The sequence below is a fragment of the Schistocerca serialis genome, chromosome 2, assembly GCF_023864345.2.
Source record: "Schistocerca serialis cubense isolate TAMUIC-IGC-003099 chromosome 2, iqSchSeri2.2, whole genome shotgun sequence".
Classification (NCBI taxonomy): Eukaryota; Metazoa; Arthropoda; class Insecta; order Orthoptera; family Acrididae; genus Schistocerca; species Schistocerca serialis.
This window is the reverse complement of record NC_064639.1, coordinates 313,642,977-313,661,503: the sequence shown is the minus strand read 5'-3', so window position 1 is coordinate 313,661,503 and position 18,527 is coordinate 313,642,977. Positions and strand designations below refer to the sequence as shown.

General features: G+C 41.3%; 1 protein-coding gene across 6 annotated transcripts in view; it reads right to left on the bottom strand.

Moving 5' to 3' along the window:
- Positions 1-8,836: 8,836 nt before the first annotated feature.
- Positions 8,837-18,527, bottom strand: part of LOC126457105 (long-chain-fatty-acid--CoA ligase 4) — a 284,484-nt gene continuing 274,793 nt past the window's right edge. For all 6 annotated transcript variants that reach the window (XM_050093146.1, XM_050093150.1, XM_050093147.1 and 3 more), the window contains 3 exons: positions 12,143-12,406; positions 11,182-11,454; positions 8,837-9,996 (listed from right to left, as the gene is read on the bottom strand). In XM_050093146.1, coding sequence (XP_049949103.1) covers positions 9,842-9,996; positions 11,182-11,454; positions 12,143-12,406 — 692 coding nt within the window. In that variant the 3' untranslated portion in view covers positions 8,837-9,841. The remainder of the gene's footprint in view (positions 9,997-11,181; positions 11,455-12,142; positions 12,407-18,527) is intronic.

The following is an 18,527-nucleotide window of genomic DNA, read 5'->3' as shown; positions in this document are numbered from 1 at the left end:
GCTAGTCGTTGTTCTGTTAAAAATTTTAATTCTGGGTATCTGGTAATAAATGTTGTGTATACTTGTGATCTGTATCCAGTTGTGTTGGTTCCTAGGTTTGTTGCTTGGTAATAACAGAACATGAGGTGTCGCTTAACTTCATCTGACCATCTCATCCTCTGTCTTTGTTTTCCTTCTAGGGTGGTTGCAGGAAGCATATCCTGCAAAACACCTCTATTTGGATTTAAATCATTTTCCAGTTGGCTAGCAGTGTCGTTACCGTTGTGGGCGGGCATAGGGTTCAAGCGTCGTCCCCGACCATGACGGCGCTTGTCCGAGGCTTCTTTAGTTCTGTCCTGAACCAACTAATCACACTAAAAGGGGGGTTAGCCCTATTAGTGGTTTGTTCTTTTCGTCGCCTTTTACGACTGGCAGAACATACCGGAGGCCGATTCTTTTCCCGGGCCTCCACGGTTTTTATTATTATTATTATTATTATTATTATTATTATTATTATTATTTTACTGTAGTTAGAGAGATGGAGACACTTTCAGGGATATGCTAGTGTGTACAGCTCCATCAGACAATTTCAGTTGTGATAACCTAAAGATGCTGAACTGTATTGCTGAGGATCCAGACATCTAGCAATAAACCTGTCAGTTTGGACACATAGTAGCACTGTACTCAGGAAATAGCATAGCTGCTTCTTTCTTTTTGTAACAACCTGTATCTTTACACACCCACGATTACACCACATCAGTTTCACCAAAAGGGCACTTTTACATGTTCCTGAAAATACTTCCTTACTGTAATCTCTAGATAGATAGATAGATAGATATCCAGCGATCACAGGCCCTGCAGACCATGCGCTGCTTCCACGAACTGCCTCCATTCTTCCTGTTTTGTGCCCAGTTCCTCCAGCTGTCTTCAACCCCCAGGGCTGCTAGCTCCTTCGTCAGGTCATCCATCCAGTGCTGCCTTGGTCGTCCAGTGGGGCATTTGGTGTTTGGTTTCCCATCTAGTGCCATCTTTGCCTGTCTTCCATCTGACATACGGGCTACATGGCCCACCCATTGTATTCATTTGCTCATTATCTTCTGTAGGATACTTGGTTATCACATCAGAAGGTAGATTTCCTCATTTTTCGTCCTCCTCCATTCTCTGTTATCTAAAAATGGTCCCCACATCTTCCTGATTACTATTCTTTCAAATATTAATAGTTTTTCCTTTTCTTGCTTAGTCATGCTCCATGTTTCTGAACCATACATTACTGCTGGGCATATCACTGTGTTGTAGATTTTCATCTTTGTGTTCACAGAGATCAATTTAGATACGAGTGTCTCTCTGAGGGAATGCAAGCATTTCATTCCCACTGCTATTCTTTCCTTGATATCCATTTTTATGTTGTCCATGGTAAACCAAGATTCCAAGTATATGAACTGGTGTACTCTCTTGAACATCTTGCCATCTATCTCAAGAAATTCTTCCTGCTCTTTTCTTCTTCCTAATTGCATGAACTCTGTTTTGTCTCAATTCACCTTCTGTGCATAATTGTCCATTTCCTGGTACATTCCTTTCAACTCGGGCTTTGATTCACTTAGCAGTACTATGTCATCTGCATACGCGAGACAATTGAAGTTACCGTCCAACTCCTGTTGCCTACACTCTTATTACTTTCTCTAAGATGACATTCAACATAACACATGAGAGCACCCCCTTGTCTGAGGCCTGTCTCAATCTCGAATGTTTCTGGTGTGGCTCCTCGGACACATACTGCTGCCTTTGACACTTCCATACAAGCTTGCGCCATTCTCACTAGCTTCTCAGGATTCTGAAGTCACGCAGTGCATTGTATACGCTGTTCCTGTGGATGCTGTCATATGCACGTTGAAAATCGATGAACAGGCTGTAGAATATCTTTATCATATTCCCAGTGTTTTTCAAACAATTGTCTTAGTGTGAAAGTATGATCTATTGTCGATCAGTTTGGTCGTAAGGCAGCTTGGTACTCCTGTATGTTGTTCTCTATGAATGGTTGTAATTTTCTGAGGATAATGGTGGACAGCACCTTATATGTTACATTCAACAAGCTGATTCTTCTGTAGTTACTGCATTCCATTTTGCTTCCCTTCTTGTATATTGGGCATATTATAGCCAATTTCCATTCTTCTGGCAGTGTCTCCTCCCATACCAACTGTATCAGTTTATATACCTCAAAGTGTAAGCTCTCACCTCCCTGCTTGATTAATTCTGATGTTATTCTGTCCTACCCTGGGGCTTTGTTTCTGAGTCCTTTGATTGCAATCTTCATGTCTTCTTCACTAACTTCCCATTCTTCATCTTTCCTTTCCTCCGTAGTGTTTGCAGATAATATCTCATCTGGGTCTGGGCGATTCAACAGTTCTGAGAAGTATTCTTTCCATCTTTCTACAATTCTTTCCTTGTCGTTTATGAAGTTTCCATTCCTATCTCTAATGAAAAAAGTTGGGCTCTGAAATCCATGTTTCAGATTTTTTTATGTATTGGAAGAATGTCTTGCGTTCTTTTTTTTGGCTCTCTGCCGCAACTTGTTCTAGCAAACTGGTTAGATATATTCTCTTCTCTGCTTTTAGGGTTAGCTTTGTCTCCCTTCTGATGTTGATAAAATGTTCCCTTTCTGCTCATTCTCCCTGTTAGCTAGCCACTTTTCCCCTCATCTTCCTTCTCTTTTCTGTATCCTTCTGGCATGTCTCATTGAACCATTTCCTCTTCTTCACTATCTTCTTTCTTCCTAATATATCCTCTGCTACACTTCGTACCATGGACTTTATTTCTTTCCACCTTTCCTCCACATTCTCTCTTGCTTCTAGGGTCTCTAGGACCTTAAAATGGTTTTTTATTTCTATAGCATAGTGTTCTTTAATGGCACTTTCTCATAGTTTCTCAACATTCAAAGCAGGTTCTAGTGTCCCCTTCTTTGTATGAAAGCGAACATGAGTTTAAGCCTGCACACGATGAGGAAGCAGTCTGATGCACAGTCTGCTTCTCTATATGACCTGACGTCCATGACTATGGCTATAGCGCTGGTCCACCAAGATGTGATCTATCTGGTTGGTGGTACTTCCATCCGGTGAGCACGACGTTCCCTTACGTATTCTCTTGTGTGCAAAGTCAGTCAAACTTACTCTTAGGTTCTTTGAGATGGCTAAGTTGATCATCCTCTGACCATTCTCATCAGTCTCATCATGCAAACTGTGCTTTCTTATAGTTGGTATGTAGAATTCTTTCCCTGCACTATCCTGATATTTCTAGTTGGTCATAGAATTATTCTTTTCCTCATCTTTTTTATCCTCAGTTGGGGCATGAACATTGATGAATGTTATGTCTGACACTTGGTTTCCAAGTACTATATAGGATATTCTCTTGTTAACAGCTTTGAATTCCTTCACCGAATTTGCTGCTTTGTTGTGTATTACAAAACCAGTGCCGAATTTGCGTTTATCTACACATCCGCCGACGAATAGTGTGTATCCTGGCTCTTGTACCACCACCAGGTCCAGTTTATATCAGTTAATTTCCGAGATGGTTCCTGGCCTATAAAGGCTCTGAACATTCCAAGATCGAAAATTAAAATTTCTAAATCATATACCATTTTTCCTTTGCAGTTTTCATATTCCATTGTATCCATCCACGTCCGAGGCAAGTTTGTGTTTCGTAACAGGTGGGTTTTTTTTTATTTTTTATTTTATTTTATTTTTTTTTTTTATTTTTTTTTTTTTTTTTTTTTTTTTTTTACGGTGCCAAGGTATACGAATAGATCCTAGAGAGCAGAACCAGAACAAGGGTAGAACAAACATAGAGGAACAGCATAGCTTCAGATCTGGGAGGTCAACTGTTGACCTCATATTTGCAGTGAGGCAGCTCCAGGAGCACCATTATGAACTTTGAAGACCTTGTGATGACGTTTCTCAAAATAGAAAGGCTTTTGATGGCATCTGTAGAAGACAGGTCTGGGAAGCAATAGAAAAGAAGAGTGTTGAAAAGAGACAACAAGAAGAGTGGTGGAGATGTACTGTAGGAGTCCAAGTTGTGTGAAACTGGGAAACTAAAGAACAGATTGGTTCAAGTTAACAAGTGGTGTGAAACAAGACAGTGCATTGTCATTTCTCTTCACTGTGGCCTTGTATAATATAATAACTAGGTAGCAGAAGAAACTGGAAATGAGACTGAAGCAGTGGTGTCCACAGGTGACTTCATGATCTGGGGAAATGGAGGAAAAGATTCAGAAACAGCTGAATGCTTGGGAAAAAAATGTGAGACAGTATGAAATGAACTTCAATATCAACAAATGTGAGATCTAGATTAAAACTAGAAAGAAAGAGTAACTAGCAGAACAAGGTAAACAACTGAAGTAGGTGGAGAGTGTCAAGTACTTGGGAACTGCGAGAGGGGAAAATAAAAAGCTCAGTGAATGTGGCAGATAGGCAGAAGCATTCCTGCAAAGTGTTAGGAGCCTGGTTTGGAACAACGATCTCTCAAAAAAAGGGGTTGGGTTGGGTTGTTTGGCGGAAGAGACCAGACAGCAAGGTCATCGGTCTGATCGGATTAGGGAAGGACGGGGAAGGAAGTCGGCCGTGCTCTTTCAGAGGAAGCATCCCGGCATTTGCCTGGAGCGATTTAGGGAAATCACGGGAAACTAAATCAGGATGGCCAGATGTGGGATTGAACCATCGTCCTCCCGAATGAGAGTCCAGTTCACAAAAAAAAAAAAAAAAAAAAAAAAAAAAAAAAAAAAAAAAAAAAAAACAGTATTATACAGAAGTTACTATATCCTTATACTGACATATGCATCCAAAACATGAGTAAAAGGGATACAAGCAGATTACAGGCATGTGAAATTAATTTCCTCAGAAGCAGGACAGGCAAACAAGGGGAGAGAGGACAAGGAATAAAAAGGTAAAGGAAATAGTGAATGAGGAACCCTTGCAGGGCAGGATAGGAACATCAAAGCTTTGATGAATTGGGCACACAAGAAGAATGGAAAACATGAGAATTCCCAAGAACAGACATGAAATAAAAAAAAAAGGGGAGGATTGGACCAGAGTGAACCCGGAAAGATGGTGCCAAAACACGACTAAATGGCGAGGATTGTGTTCCATGCAGACAGTCTGGGGCTGGAAACAGACTTACTTTTTCCAAGTTTGTCATTGAGTTTTCTGTGGCTTGTATGTGAAATAAGTAACTTTAGTTTTAGTATACATTTTCAACCTGTTATTACACCAGACACCTGTTTATTTAGAATCTGAATTGTGCAATTTAGGAGCATTTTTCAAAAATTCATAAATGCAAATAAGTATATTTTTCGAGTCATTTTTAAATACGATAATAATTACATAAATGAGAACAAAATTTATACTGCTTTCATAAGAATGATTCAAAGTGTGTGACTCCTCTAAAATTTTCCACTTTCTTATATTTGAGTAAAGCGACAAAGTTTCAAAGCTCTTTTTAAAAGTTGATAACTGCAATGATGGGAGTTAGAAGTTTTATTAACATAGGTTCATTTTCCATAAAAATGATGTACAACACAATACTTTTCCCATAAATGTTTGGTAACCAGAAGTGCAAATTAGTAACAAACATTGAAATACAACACAAAGTACAGGCTACAACATTATTAAACTGGAAATCTATTGGCCACTTTCAACAGTCATTATTATTCTGCTCTTGGTACATCAAAGTTTGATACTTTTTCCTTGCTTACCCTGTTCTTTTGCACTGTGGCTGCTTTCCCCAGTTCTTGGCTGCAATTCCCAGTTTCCATGCCTCATGCTCACAGGACTTCTATAAGTGTGATTCTAGCAATACTCAGACTTCTCATTAGCCATCAATCACTTAGCAGTTTTTTTTCTTTTTCTTTAGGCATCTTAGATCACAGGACTTTTAGTGCACTAGGTTATAGTTCTGTTGCTTCCCAATCTTAATATCTTGGCAAGGCCATGTTGTTCCAGCACTATAGTACTCCGTCTGTGAAAGACGGCCATTCTTGGTACTCTGATAATATTATGAAAAGGATAGTGGAGACGGTCCCTGGTTGCTCAGGCCAGCCTCAGTCTGGCCTCCGCAGTCAGAGGCTGGTCACTCTTGTAATGAAGGCCTTGGCTGAAATCTTACTTTCTGACAATCTATTGTGCCTATCTGTGACTCAACATCTCCACTATATGGTGCTTTTCATAAGTCACGAACTGTCCTAGGAGAAATAGAGCTGCGACCAGGAATAAGGGAAATAATGCTCCGGCTTACTAAAATTTCTTTTTTTCATGAAGGTCATTAGTATGCACATTAATGTATTTCACTGGTGGAGGCATCAGAAAAATGAATTTGGGCTATTTTCCAACTGTGACACAAACTTTCCAGGAAAATCCAATAGAGCAGAGGCTACTTGGTTGCATCCTTTTGGTCCTGTTTCAAGATGAGTAAAGAGCAATTCTTTCCTTTGTCTATGCTCAAGAATGAATCGAAGCATAAACTGTGTAGCCAAATCTGTCTTACTTCCTAGGGCTGTTTCCAGAATGAGACTTTCACTCTGCAGCGGAGTGTGCACCGACAGGAAACTTACTGGCAGATTAAAACTGTGTGCCAGACCGAGACAAACTCTGGACCTCTGCCTTTCGCGAGCACACAGTTTTAATCTGCCTGGGAGTTTCATATCAGCACACACACACACACACACACACACACACACACACACACACACACACACACACACACACACACACACACACACACACACACTGCTGCAGAGTGGAAATCTCATTCTGGAAACATCCCAAGCTGTGCCTAAGCCATGTCTCCGCAATATCCTTTCTTCCAGGAGTGTTAGTTCTGGAAGGTTCACAGAAGAGCTTCTGTGAAGCTTGGAAGGTAGGAGACAAGATACTGGCAGAATTAGAGCTGTGAGGGTGGGTCGTGAGTCGTGCTTGGGTAGCTCAGTTGGTAGAGCACTTGCCCGCGAAAGGCAAAGGTCCCAAGTTTAAGTGTTGGTCTGGCACACAGTTTTAATCTGCCAGGAAATTTCCTAGGGACTCTTTCGACACCTATATGTTTTGACATTCATTACAGTGTGAGCAACTATCTTAAGCAATGCTGTAGTCTCCTCAGTTTTTGGCTGCTAACTTCCCCATTACACGAAATAACCAAATTTAGGAGTATCTGTACATCCCTAATGCTCAAATGTTTAAGCACAGGCACTCTGGCCATCTTGTTTTCCTTGGGTTGTACTTCATTGAAGCAGCATTCTCCCCTTTGTTTCTTTCTTGATGTTCCTGCCTTTTGGTCATGTGATTACCATGTATTCTAATAATTTAGCCACATCAGTTTTGTTTGAACTATTTACATGAGAATCTCTGAACCAAAGTGTAGTTTTGCATTTACTGAGTTGCTGTAACTGATGAAGAGAAAATGCTGAGTTTGGCAAAAACGTTCTTTTCAACACCATATAACGGCAAATATCTGATTTGGACTAAACTGTTTCCAATTGGTTGTGTGTGGCAACAACCTATTTGTAAACTACAAAGATATGAATTTTGAAAAATTTAGCATTTACCAAATTTTAAAAATGCTGAATTATGACTATGTACATAGTATAATCTCCTTCAAATTAGAAGTGCTGAAAACTTAATTTCTTGCTGTATTTCTGGATGTCAGCTATCCAGTTTTGGCCTATAAAATTATTGGTGCTTTGTTTCATACTTTATATCAATCCAACTTAATATATGGTACATTACTATTTGTGACTGAAAAAAACCATGGCAGGTATCACTTCATTACTTACCAGTATATGGTGTTCACTTTGTTGCATTTTCCTTCACCGAGTTTCAAACTTTTCACTCTTAGTGAAACATAGAATTTCAAGTTTACCCTTTCTCACTTCAAAATCTTTACATGTTTGTTTTCCTGTAAAATTAATGCAAATTTTGAACGGTAACACCTCGTTTCAGATCAATCAGCACAATATTTTTATGGTCAGTATAAATCAATCTTGTGACTGGAATAAAATGCTATAGGACTTGCTTCAGTTTTGGACACTTATCCCATTTCTTTGCAGTTTCAGTCTACCATAGATGTGTTACTTCCTTCGACTTTGCCAACCAATCAATATCTTTTATACGTCAAATTGACTTCTGTAGCGTTAACTTCACTTTTCTATAATCAGAATGTAATCCCTGATAAGGTAACATGCAACATCAAATTTAATTTTTGAAAGTTCCAGTTGGAGGACAATGGTGGCTCTCAAGAGCTGCGATCTCATCAAATCTGTCTTCATACAATTGCTTTTCTTAGTTTATTAATTATTCATCTTAATTGTGAAGGCTAATTAAATATGTCAGCTCCCACCTTTTAGTGAGGATTTATTTTTAACTAAGGTTGAATGTTTCACTTTGAAGTCTCAAAAAAACTGCTGAATTCTCACTGTCCTAAAGCATCTCTAAGAGTAACTGTGGTTCCCTATATTAACTAGGAATGCAGCTCTTGGGTGAAGTCTTAACTAGCCATGGTCATTACAGTTTCAACTGTGGTTGTTCAGCATGCAAGACTTATGCACAACAGTTGCATGTATTAATAAGTTTTATATGACCACATTTTCAGTTTACCTGTAGGAGCATCTGCTTCAAGTTAATGTAGAGACCACAATTTACTTACACTGTTTCTAATCAGAATCTTCTACAGTTAAAGCCTCATTTTACAGTCACACCATTCCTTACATCCCATTACATATCATTGGACGGAGTTCTGAGAACTTCAGATATTGGGAAGCTTCAATTAAATTATACACTACAGGTTTCTCACCTTATCCATGATTTGAGGAAATATATAATTTAACAGCAAAATTAGATTTATTGCACATACAAATATCTGTACACATGATTTATACATACTGAAAATCTTTACAGCTCCATTTGACCACCTTTAGCCCCACATGATTTATGTACACAGTGCAACTCTTCCACATACAGTATTATGTAGGAATGTGTGTACAAGGTACACCGATGACTGATGAAATCTTACAATGTGGAAATATGAATGTTTACAAATGTTTAGCACCTTATCCAATTTATCAATTTTACATATGAACAATGTATATATGACCTGTGATGGTACTGCTGCTGTACATGGTACTTTAATGCAGCAGAAATGTTTACAGTAATAATTAAAGCTGAATTCAATTATTTGAATACAAACTGATCTCAGATCAAGATGTGAAGCAGAAATGCCTCTTTTCACTTCATCCGTAACAATTCCTCACATCAGTACACTAACAAAATTAAACTTATCTGGGCATTATTTCACAACAGTGCAAAAAAGGCTTTGTGTGATGTATAATGTGATTCTAAATAATTTCATGTCATGTTCATAGTTTATAAGTCAACTGGTGCCTATTCACAGCACATGAAAAAACAACATCCATGCACTGCATGGAATTCTTAAAATTACTGTGCATAGCATTTATGAAATAAGATGATCTCTTGAGCCTATATAATATATTTATGTAAACCAGTACTTTGACATCACTTCGAAAGTTCTGCTTAGCTGCTCAGTTTTGAAAGTTTGCAAAAAATATAAATTACAAATGACTGCCCTAAACAGGAATTGCAATAAATACACTCACTAATCACTAAACACAGCAGTAACAAAAATATACATAATGTGTCATTCTCACACAGTCAAATGTTCCTACAAATTCAAATAACTTATACTTTCTTGTACTTTAACTTCCACCCCAATTAGATGATTAGAACCACAGCCAATCTGAAGAGCCTTCCAGCTCATTTCCAGTCCATTGCATTTTAATTTCCAAATCCTTTCTGGATTACTCCAACAATCATGAAGCATACATTCTGTTTATTTCGTGCTGGTATCGTTCTTGAATATCCTTGCGTTTCAGTTTGAAAGCTGCTGTCACCAGTCCCATATCAGGTGACCAAACTTCCGTGCAGAGCTTTATAACGGCTGGCATCTCAAACTTTTCTAATTTACCTGTAACAAATATTCATTATTATTTTTGCACAAATATTCATTATTATTTTTGCACAAATATTCATTATTATTTTTGCACAAATATTCATTATTATTTTTGCACCAAGTATTAACTCACTGTACATTGAAATATTTAACTTTGCAGTAACTGGTAACCTTAGGATTCACAGATTAATACTTTTACTTTTTAAGAAGCTGAAGATATGAGCAACCTCCTGCAATTTTTGGATTAATAGAAATCCCGACCTGAGAAAGAACTGAAAAGTGTTAGGTGTTCAGATATGCACAAAGATTACTGACTTGGCAAAACTTAACTAACCAATCACCCATTAGCCCCACTACAGGTACTCTCCCTCTTTCCCATCCCAAAATAAAATCTTGCAGATCAATTTTAAAGTATCTTGTTACAAAATGGTATTCTGTTGTAAAATTTGTTTTTGAATTTTATTCTCAACATAAAATGTTAACACATTAGGTTTTCTAGTAACAAAATTGGTATAACAACATAGTCAAGTCTGAACATGCAGAGAGAAAACTATAAACCAGATGAGGAACAAGCACAGTGAAACTTTTTTTTAGATTGCCTTCCACAGATTTGATGTGTTGCCCAAAATTACACAAACACTTCGAACTTTTTGCATGATGAGTTTTGTTACAATGCTGCAAATGTTGTGATATGGATAAAATTTAACTATGATAGACTTAAAGGAAAGATGCTTTTTTCACTTACCCTATTTCAAAATTTAGTTAAGCCATAATGCTGTGCTGGTTTGAGCAGCACTGGATCAAAGAATAAACTGATTTATCAACCCATGAGACAACTCCAACTCTTGTTGCGATTACATAATAAACCTAGTAATTTACACTTTTGTTGTTACCCTCACAGTACTGGGGGTGTGTTTAAGACGCTTCTTACACACCCTTTAAAAAGTATACAGTGAGTAAAGATGAATGACTCACTAAATATGTATTTTTAAAAACTCTAGTGGTTGTCAATGTATCCTCTATGTGCACACATTACAGAAAATGTGTTGGTACTGTTGTGTTTAATTCAAGTTAAAATGTTTTATCATTTCACTGGACTGATGTATTGAAAAATTTTAAGCTACTGAAGTATAGGTTTTATCTTAAACTCATTTCACCACCACACAAAATGATGACAATTTTATGGTTTTGGAAACTTACATTTCTTTCCATGTTCAGCAATTTCTTGAAGAACAGCCTTCTCAACTGCTGGATTTACACAAAGATTTTCAAATGTGTCATTAATTCCAATCTTCTTGGCAAGTTCTTCTAGATGAGGCTGGCTAGGTACAACTAACGCGACAGCATACGTCTTTGTAGGATCCCCATACAGACAAATGTTTTCTATAACAGGGCAGGTTTTCAATTCAGATTCTACTTTCCCCAATGAGATATATTCTCCCATCTGCAGCTTCACCAAGTCCTTTTTGCGATCTGTGGATAGATTAATGTGTTACTTTTGAGTATGTGCAAATTAATTGTACAAGTGTGATGTGTGTACTTTCACCGCTGATTCTCAACTGCAATGGACATATGATTTTACAAACACATCTGTCAGCTCAAATTCTATCAAGATACTTTATGGCAAGCTAGAGGTGTGCTAAGTTTGACACTTTTACATTAAAATTACAGTTAACTGAATGCAATATATAAACTATGTATATAAGCCACAAATGCACTGTAATATAATGAAAGCTGAACGAAATATGAATTGTATTACAGGACTGTTTTAATAATAGGGCAGTGAGGACAATGAATTTTTTCAACAGATGCAAAGAATTTTTTATATTTTTATAGCCACTATGTGAACTACCACATACCATCTCTCATATGCCTTCCACATTATTAAAAGGAAAGAACAACATAGACCACTGTTATATAATACTGGTGGCTTGGCATGCCAAAAATAAGTACCAGCAGTTATGTTTAACTGCTATCTAAAATTTTAACATGACAATTTTAAGTAATTTGAAACTATGCAGTGGTTCAGCATTTTAAATAAGATTTAGGAATTGTGGAATACAGTAACTCAATTAGTACAGTCACAATGCAGTATTGTCTTTAAATACTGATTTCTTGGAGATTTAAAAGTCTCAGACAGGAAAATAGTTTCACAACTCACCAATGATTTTTATAACCCCATCTTCATGGATTTCACCAATATCACCAGTCTTAAACCACCGTCTTCCATCTTCTTCAAAGAAGTCTTCTTTTGTCTTTTCTGGATTTTTGTAATAACCTGGTGATATGTTGTCACCACCTATAAGAATTTCTCCTCGGGGATAAGGTTTATCTCTCACCCTGTAATGTCCTTCTTCCCAGTCTGTAAGTCTCACATCACAAACAGTTGTTGGTCCACCTACACGGCCAGTAGTTTCATCATGAACTGCAAAGAGAATAAATAATTTCATGCTTATATATTAATACTGAAGACTAACAGCTGTGATTACAGAAACCTTACTTTACTGTTAAGTAATCCACATACCAATTTGCATACCAAACATATTTGCTTGATTGAAGGCTGGAATGGTAATCAGTATATGGTTTTAATGAAGAGAAATCTTAATCTTAAGTAGCAACCATTATACATCAAGGCTGGAAGATAGGACTAACAGTTTAGATGATCTGTATGTATCAGGCTGATAAATTTTGCAGTTCAGATTCTGTGGATGCCTATAGAGAACTGGCATCACAAAGAGATTTTATAAAAAGTAAAGTGATTAAAACTACTAGCATCTGGTATACAACTTGGCAAATGAGTCTTAAATGAAATGCTATCTATATCTATATTCATATTCTGCAAATCATTGAAGTTCATGGCAGAGTACAGTGCATGCAAATGGAAAATGGTAGAGATCTTAATAGGTGGTAAACAGTATGATCACGAATTAGTCTCGCATCAAGTAACTGTGTGTGTCCATCAAAAGCGACTATTAATCAAATTGCGTGCATATGGAGTATCGTCCCAGTTGTGCGACTGGATTCATGATTTCCTCTCAGAGGTCACAGTACATAGTGATAGCCGGTAAAGCATCGAGAAGAACACAAGTGATACCTGCCATTCTGCAAGGTAGTGTCATAGGCCCTCTGCTATTCCTGATTTATATAAATGATAAAGATTATAATCTGAGTAGTTCCCTCAGATTTTTGCAGATGACACTAATTTACCATCTAGTAAAATCAGACGATCAATTCCAATAACAAAATGATCTAGAGAGAATTTCTGTATGGTGCGAAAAATGGCTATTGGCACTAAACAAAGAAAAGTGCGAGGTCATCCACATGGGTACTAAAAAAAATCTGATAAATCTCACCAATCTAAGGGCTGTCAATTCAACTAAATACCTTGTTGTTGTTGTTGTTGTTGTTGTTGTGGTCTTCAGTCCTGAGACTGGTTTGATGCAGCTCTCCATGCTACTCTATCCTGTGCAAGCTTCTTCATCTCCCAGTACCTACTGCAACCTACATCCTTCTGAATCTGCTTAGTGTATTCATCTCTTTGTCTCCCTCTACGATTTTTACCCTCCACGCTGCCCTCCAATACTAAATTGGTGATCCCTTGATGCCTCAGAACATGTCCTACCAACCGATCCCTTCTTCTGGTCAAGTTGTGCCACAAACTTCTCTTCTCCCCAATCCTATTCAATACTTCCTCATTAGTTATGTGATCTACCCATCTAATCTTCAGCATTCTTCTGTAGCACCACATTTCGAAAGCTTCTATTCTCTTCTTGTCCAAACTATTTATCGTCCATGTTTCACTTCCATACATGGCTACACTCCATACGAATACTTTCAGAAATGACTTCCTGACACTTAAATCTATACTGGATGTTAAATTTCTCTTCTTCAGAAACGCTTTCCTTGCCATTGCCAGCCTACATTTTATATCCTCTCTACTTCGACCATCATCTAAATACCTAGGAATTTGAATTACGAGCAACTTAAATTGCAAAGACCACATAGATAATATTATGGTGAAGGCAAATGCTTTGTTGGCAGAACACTTAGAAGAAGCGACACACACACACACACACACACACACACACACACACACACACACACACACAAAAGAGACAGCCTACATTACACTTTTCCATCTTCTGCTGGAATATTGCTGCAGGGTTTTTTTTTTTTTGTGGTTTTAGGGCGCACAACTTCAATGGTCATTAGCGCCCTGACTACTCTAAGAATGCACCGCGAGGCACAAGTTGACCACAACAACTAAAAGGGAAAACACGATAAAAGACAGACTGACAGGCATAGGATTAAAAAACAGCATCATCAAATGTCCTTAGCGAGGTTTGTCAAATTGATAAAACGAAGAACACGAGCAGCTGCTCGTGGGTCATCCGCTAAAATGGCATCGAAAGTATTTGGCAGGTTAAGATTGAGGCGCAGTGTGTTAAGATCTGGACAGGACATTAAAATGTGTCTAACCGTCATCAAGTGCCCACATGGGCAGAACGGCGCCGGCGCAGCCGTCAGCAGATGGCGGTGGCTGAACCGGCAGTGTCCAATTCTTAACCGGGCTAAAACGACCTCCTCCCGCCGAGAAGGGCGTGAGGAGGACGTCCAAGCCACGGGAAGAGGTTTTAAGGCCCGAAGCTTGTTGTCGGTAAGTGCAGCCCAATCGGCATGCCACAGAGATAAGATGCGCCGACAAATCACCCTGCAAAAATCGGACGAAGGGACGCAACAAGAAGCTGTCCGAGGCTGGAGGACCGCAGCCTTGGCCGCGGCATCTGCAGCTTCGTTCCCAGGGATACCGACATGGCCAGGAACCCACATAAAGCTAACTGGAGAACCGACGTCCACCAGCTGCTGAAGAGAGCATTGGATCCGGTGTACGAAAGGGTGAACCGGGTACGGATCACTGAGGCTCTGGATGGCGCTCAGGGAATCTGAGTAGATGACATAAGCAGAATGTCGGTGGCGGCAGATGTAAAGAACAGCCTGGTAGAGGGCAAAGAGCTCAGCTGTGAAGACCGAACAATGGCCATGGAGCCGGTATTTGAAACTTTGTGCCTCGACAATAAAGGAACACCCGACCCCGTCATTGGTCTTAGAGCCATCTGTATAAATGAAAGTCATGTCGATGAACTTCGAACGAAGTTCCAAAAAACGGGAGTGGTAGACCGAACCGGGGGTGACCTCTTTTGGGAGCGAGCTGAGGTCAAGGTGAACGCGGACCTGAGCCTGGAGCCAAGGTGGCGTGCGGCTCTCGCCCACTCGAAAGGTTGCAGGGAGTGAAAAATTAAGGTGTTGAAGGAGGCGACGAAAGCGAACTCCAGGGGGTAGCAGGGCAGAGACATACAACCCGTATTGACGGTCAAGAGAGTCGTCAAAAAAGGAACGATAAGACGGATGGTCGGGCATTGACAGTAGCCGACAGGCATACCGACAAAGCAGTATATCGCGCCGGTAGGTGAGTGGCAATTCGCCAGCGTCAGCATGAAGACTCTCTACGGGACTGGTATAAAATGCTCCAATCGCAAGTCGTAAACCCCGATGTTGTATGGAGTTGAGGCGGCGTAAGATGGATGGCCGTGCAGAGGAGTATACGAAGCTCCCATAATCCAGCTTGGAGCGGACGATCGACCGATATAGACGAAGTAGGACGGTTCGATCCGCTCCCCAGGACAGACCACTGAGAACACGGAGGACATTTAAAGAACGGGTACAACGGGCGGCCAAATATGACACATGTGGAGACCAGCTAAGTTTCCTGTCAAATGTAAGGCCTAAAAATTTGGTTGTCTCCACGATTGGGAGAGCAACGGGACCGAGTCGTAAGGACGGTGGGAGAAACTCTTTGTAGCGCCAGAAGTTAATACAGACCGTCTTCTCGGCAGAAAAACGGAAGCCATTGGCGACACTCCAGGAGTAAAGACGGTCAAGAGAACGCTGAAGACAGTGCTCCAGGGCACGTGTACACTGCGCGCTGCAATAGATGGTAAAATCGTCCACGAAAAGGGAGCCTGATACATCAGCTGGGAGGCAATCCATTATTGGATTGATCGCGATGGCGAAGAGAGCGACGCTCAAAACTGAGCCCTGTGGCACCCCATTCTCCTGGCGAAAGGTGTCTGACAGGACAGAACCCACACGTACCCTGAACTGTCAATCCAGTAAAAAGGAACGAATAAAAAGAGGGAGGCGACCGCGAAGGCCCCATGTATGCATGGTGCGGAGAATGCCCGTCTTCCAACAGGTGTCGTAAGCCTTCTCCAAATCAAAGAACACAGCCGCGGTCGGGCGCTTCCGCAAGAAGTTATTCATAATGAAGGTCGACAAGGTAGCCAGATGGTCAACAGCAGAGCGGCGCCTACGAAATCCACATTGTACATTGGTAAGTAGGCGTCGAGACTCGAGCAGCCAAACCAATCGAGAGTTGACCATTCGCTCCATCACTTTACACACACAGCTGGTAAGCGAGATAGGTCGATAACTGGAAGGCAAGTGCTTGTCCTTCCCCGGCTTAGGAATCGGGACAACAATAGACTCGCGCCAGCATGCGGGAACATGTCCCTCAATCCAGATGCGATTGTATGTACGAAGAAGAAAACCTTTACCCGCAGGAGAAAGGTTCTTCAGCATCTGAATATGAATAGAATCTGGCCCTGGAGCAGAGGACCGTGATCGGCCAAGTGCGTTTTCGAGTTCCCGCATGGTGAATGGGGCATTATAACTTTCACAATTCGAGGAGCGGAAGTTAGGTGGCCTAGCCTCCTCTGCCTGTTTGCGGGGGAGGAAGGCAGGGTGGTAATGAGCGGAGCTCGAAACCTCTGCGAAAAAGCGGCCGAAGGCATTGGAGACAGCCTCAGGGGCCACAAGGACGTCATTCGCGACCTTCAAGCCAGAAACTGGTGAGTGGACCTTAGTGCCAGATAGCCGGCGCAGGTTACCCCAGACAACAGAAGGAGTAAAACTGTTGAAGGTGCTTGTGAAAGCAGCCCAGCTGGCTTTCTTGCTTTCTTTGATAATACGACGACACTGAGCATGTAATCGTTTATAATTGATAAAATTCGCCACTGTAGGGTGGCATTTAAATGTGCGTAAAGCACGTCGACGAGCACGTAAAGCGTCTCTACATGCTGCGGTCCACCAGGGGACCGGTACGCGACGTGGAGAAGGAGGGTGAGGGATGGAATATTCAGCAGCAGCGAGAATGACTTCCTTGAGGTGTGCGACCTGACGATCGCAGCTTGTAAAGGTTTGATCCTGAAAGGTCGCCCTGGAAGAGAAGAGCCCCCAGTCTGCCTTGGAGATGGTCCAATTAGAGAAGCACGGAGAGGGGATATGCTGCAGGAGATGGATAACACACGGGAAGTGGTCGCTCGAATATGTATCAGAAAGTGCATACCACTCAAACCGGCGTGCAAGTTGGGGAGTACATATAGGGAGGTCTAAATGGGAATAGGTGTGAGATGTGTCCGAAAGAAAAGTAGGGGCACCAGTATTGAGGCAGACAAGATCGAGCTGGTTGAAAAGGTCTGCTAATAAGGAGCCCCTCGGGCAGGATGCTGGAGAGCCCCAAAGGGGATGGTGGGCATTGAAGTCTCCAGTTAACAAAAATGGTGCAGGTAGCTGAGCAATAAGTTGCATCACATCTGCCCTGGTAACGGCAGATGACGATGGAGTGTAAACGGTACAAAAGGAAAACGTAAAAGTGGGGAGAGTAATGCGGATGGCAACTGCCTGCAGGCCGGTGTGCAACGTGATGGGATCGTAGTAAATATCATCCCGGACCAGCAACATAACCCCTCCATGAGCTGGGATACCTACCACAGGGGGTAGGTCAAAACGCACAGAGGTGTAGTGTGCCAAGGCAATTTGATCGCATGTGCATAGCTTCGTTTCCTGGAGGGCTACGACGAGCGGACGGTGCAAGCGGAGCAGCAACTTCAAGTCCTCTCGGTTGGAGCGAATGCTGCGAATATTCCAGTGAATAAGTGCCATCGTAAGAAAAGGAAGATGAGAGAAGTGGTCACCTCGAAGGCCGCTTAGGGCCTGGCTTCGAGCGAGCACTGCCGCCGCTATCAGTAGGCGGACAGTCATCGTCCATTGGGTCTATAGGGTCATCGGCCATCTCGGGAGGATGGCCGGGAGGGGGAGCTTCCTCTGCCAGTGAACGACCAGATGTACGGCTACCAGCGGTGCGGCCAGGTGAAACGGATGACGGCCTGGGGCGGCAACCGCTGGGTGGCGCAGGAGAAGAAATGCGCCGTGGCGGAGAAGGAGAACTGTGCTTCCTATGCGCCTTTTTGGAAGGACGTGTAGTGGTAGTACCGGTCGAAGGCTGGGAGGTCGAGGTACGGAGGAAGTCTGCACGGGATGGTTCCTTCTTGAAGGCCCGTGCATCTGACTTCGATGTCTTCGCCTTAGCAGAAGCTGAGGAAGGTGCTCGTGTCTGTGGGGTGATGGGAGGAAGAGGAGACGTCGACCGCGCGATCTTAGCACTGGCCGAACGGACGACCGTGGTGCTGAAGGTCAGATCGCATGTC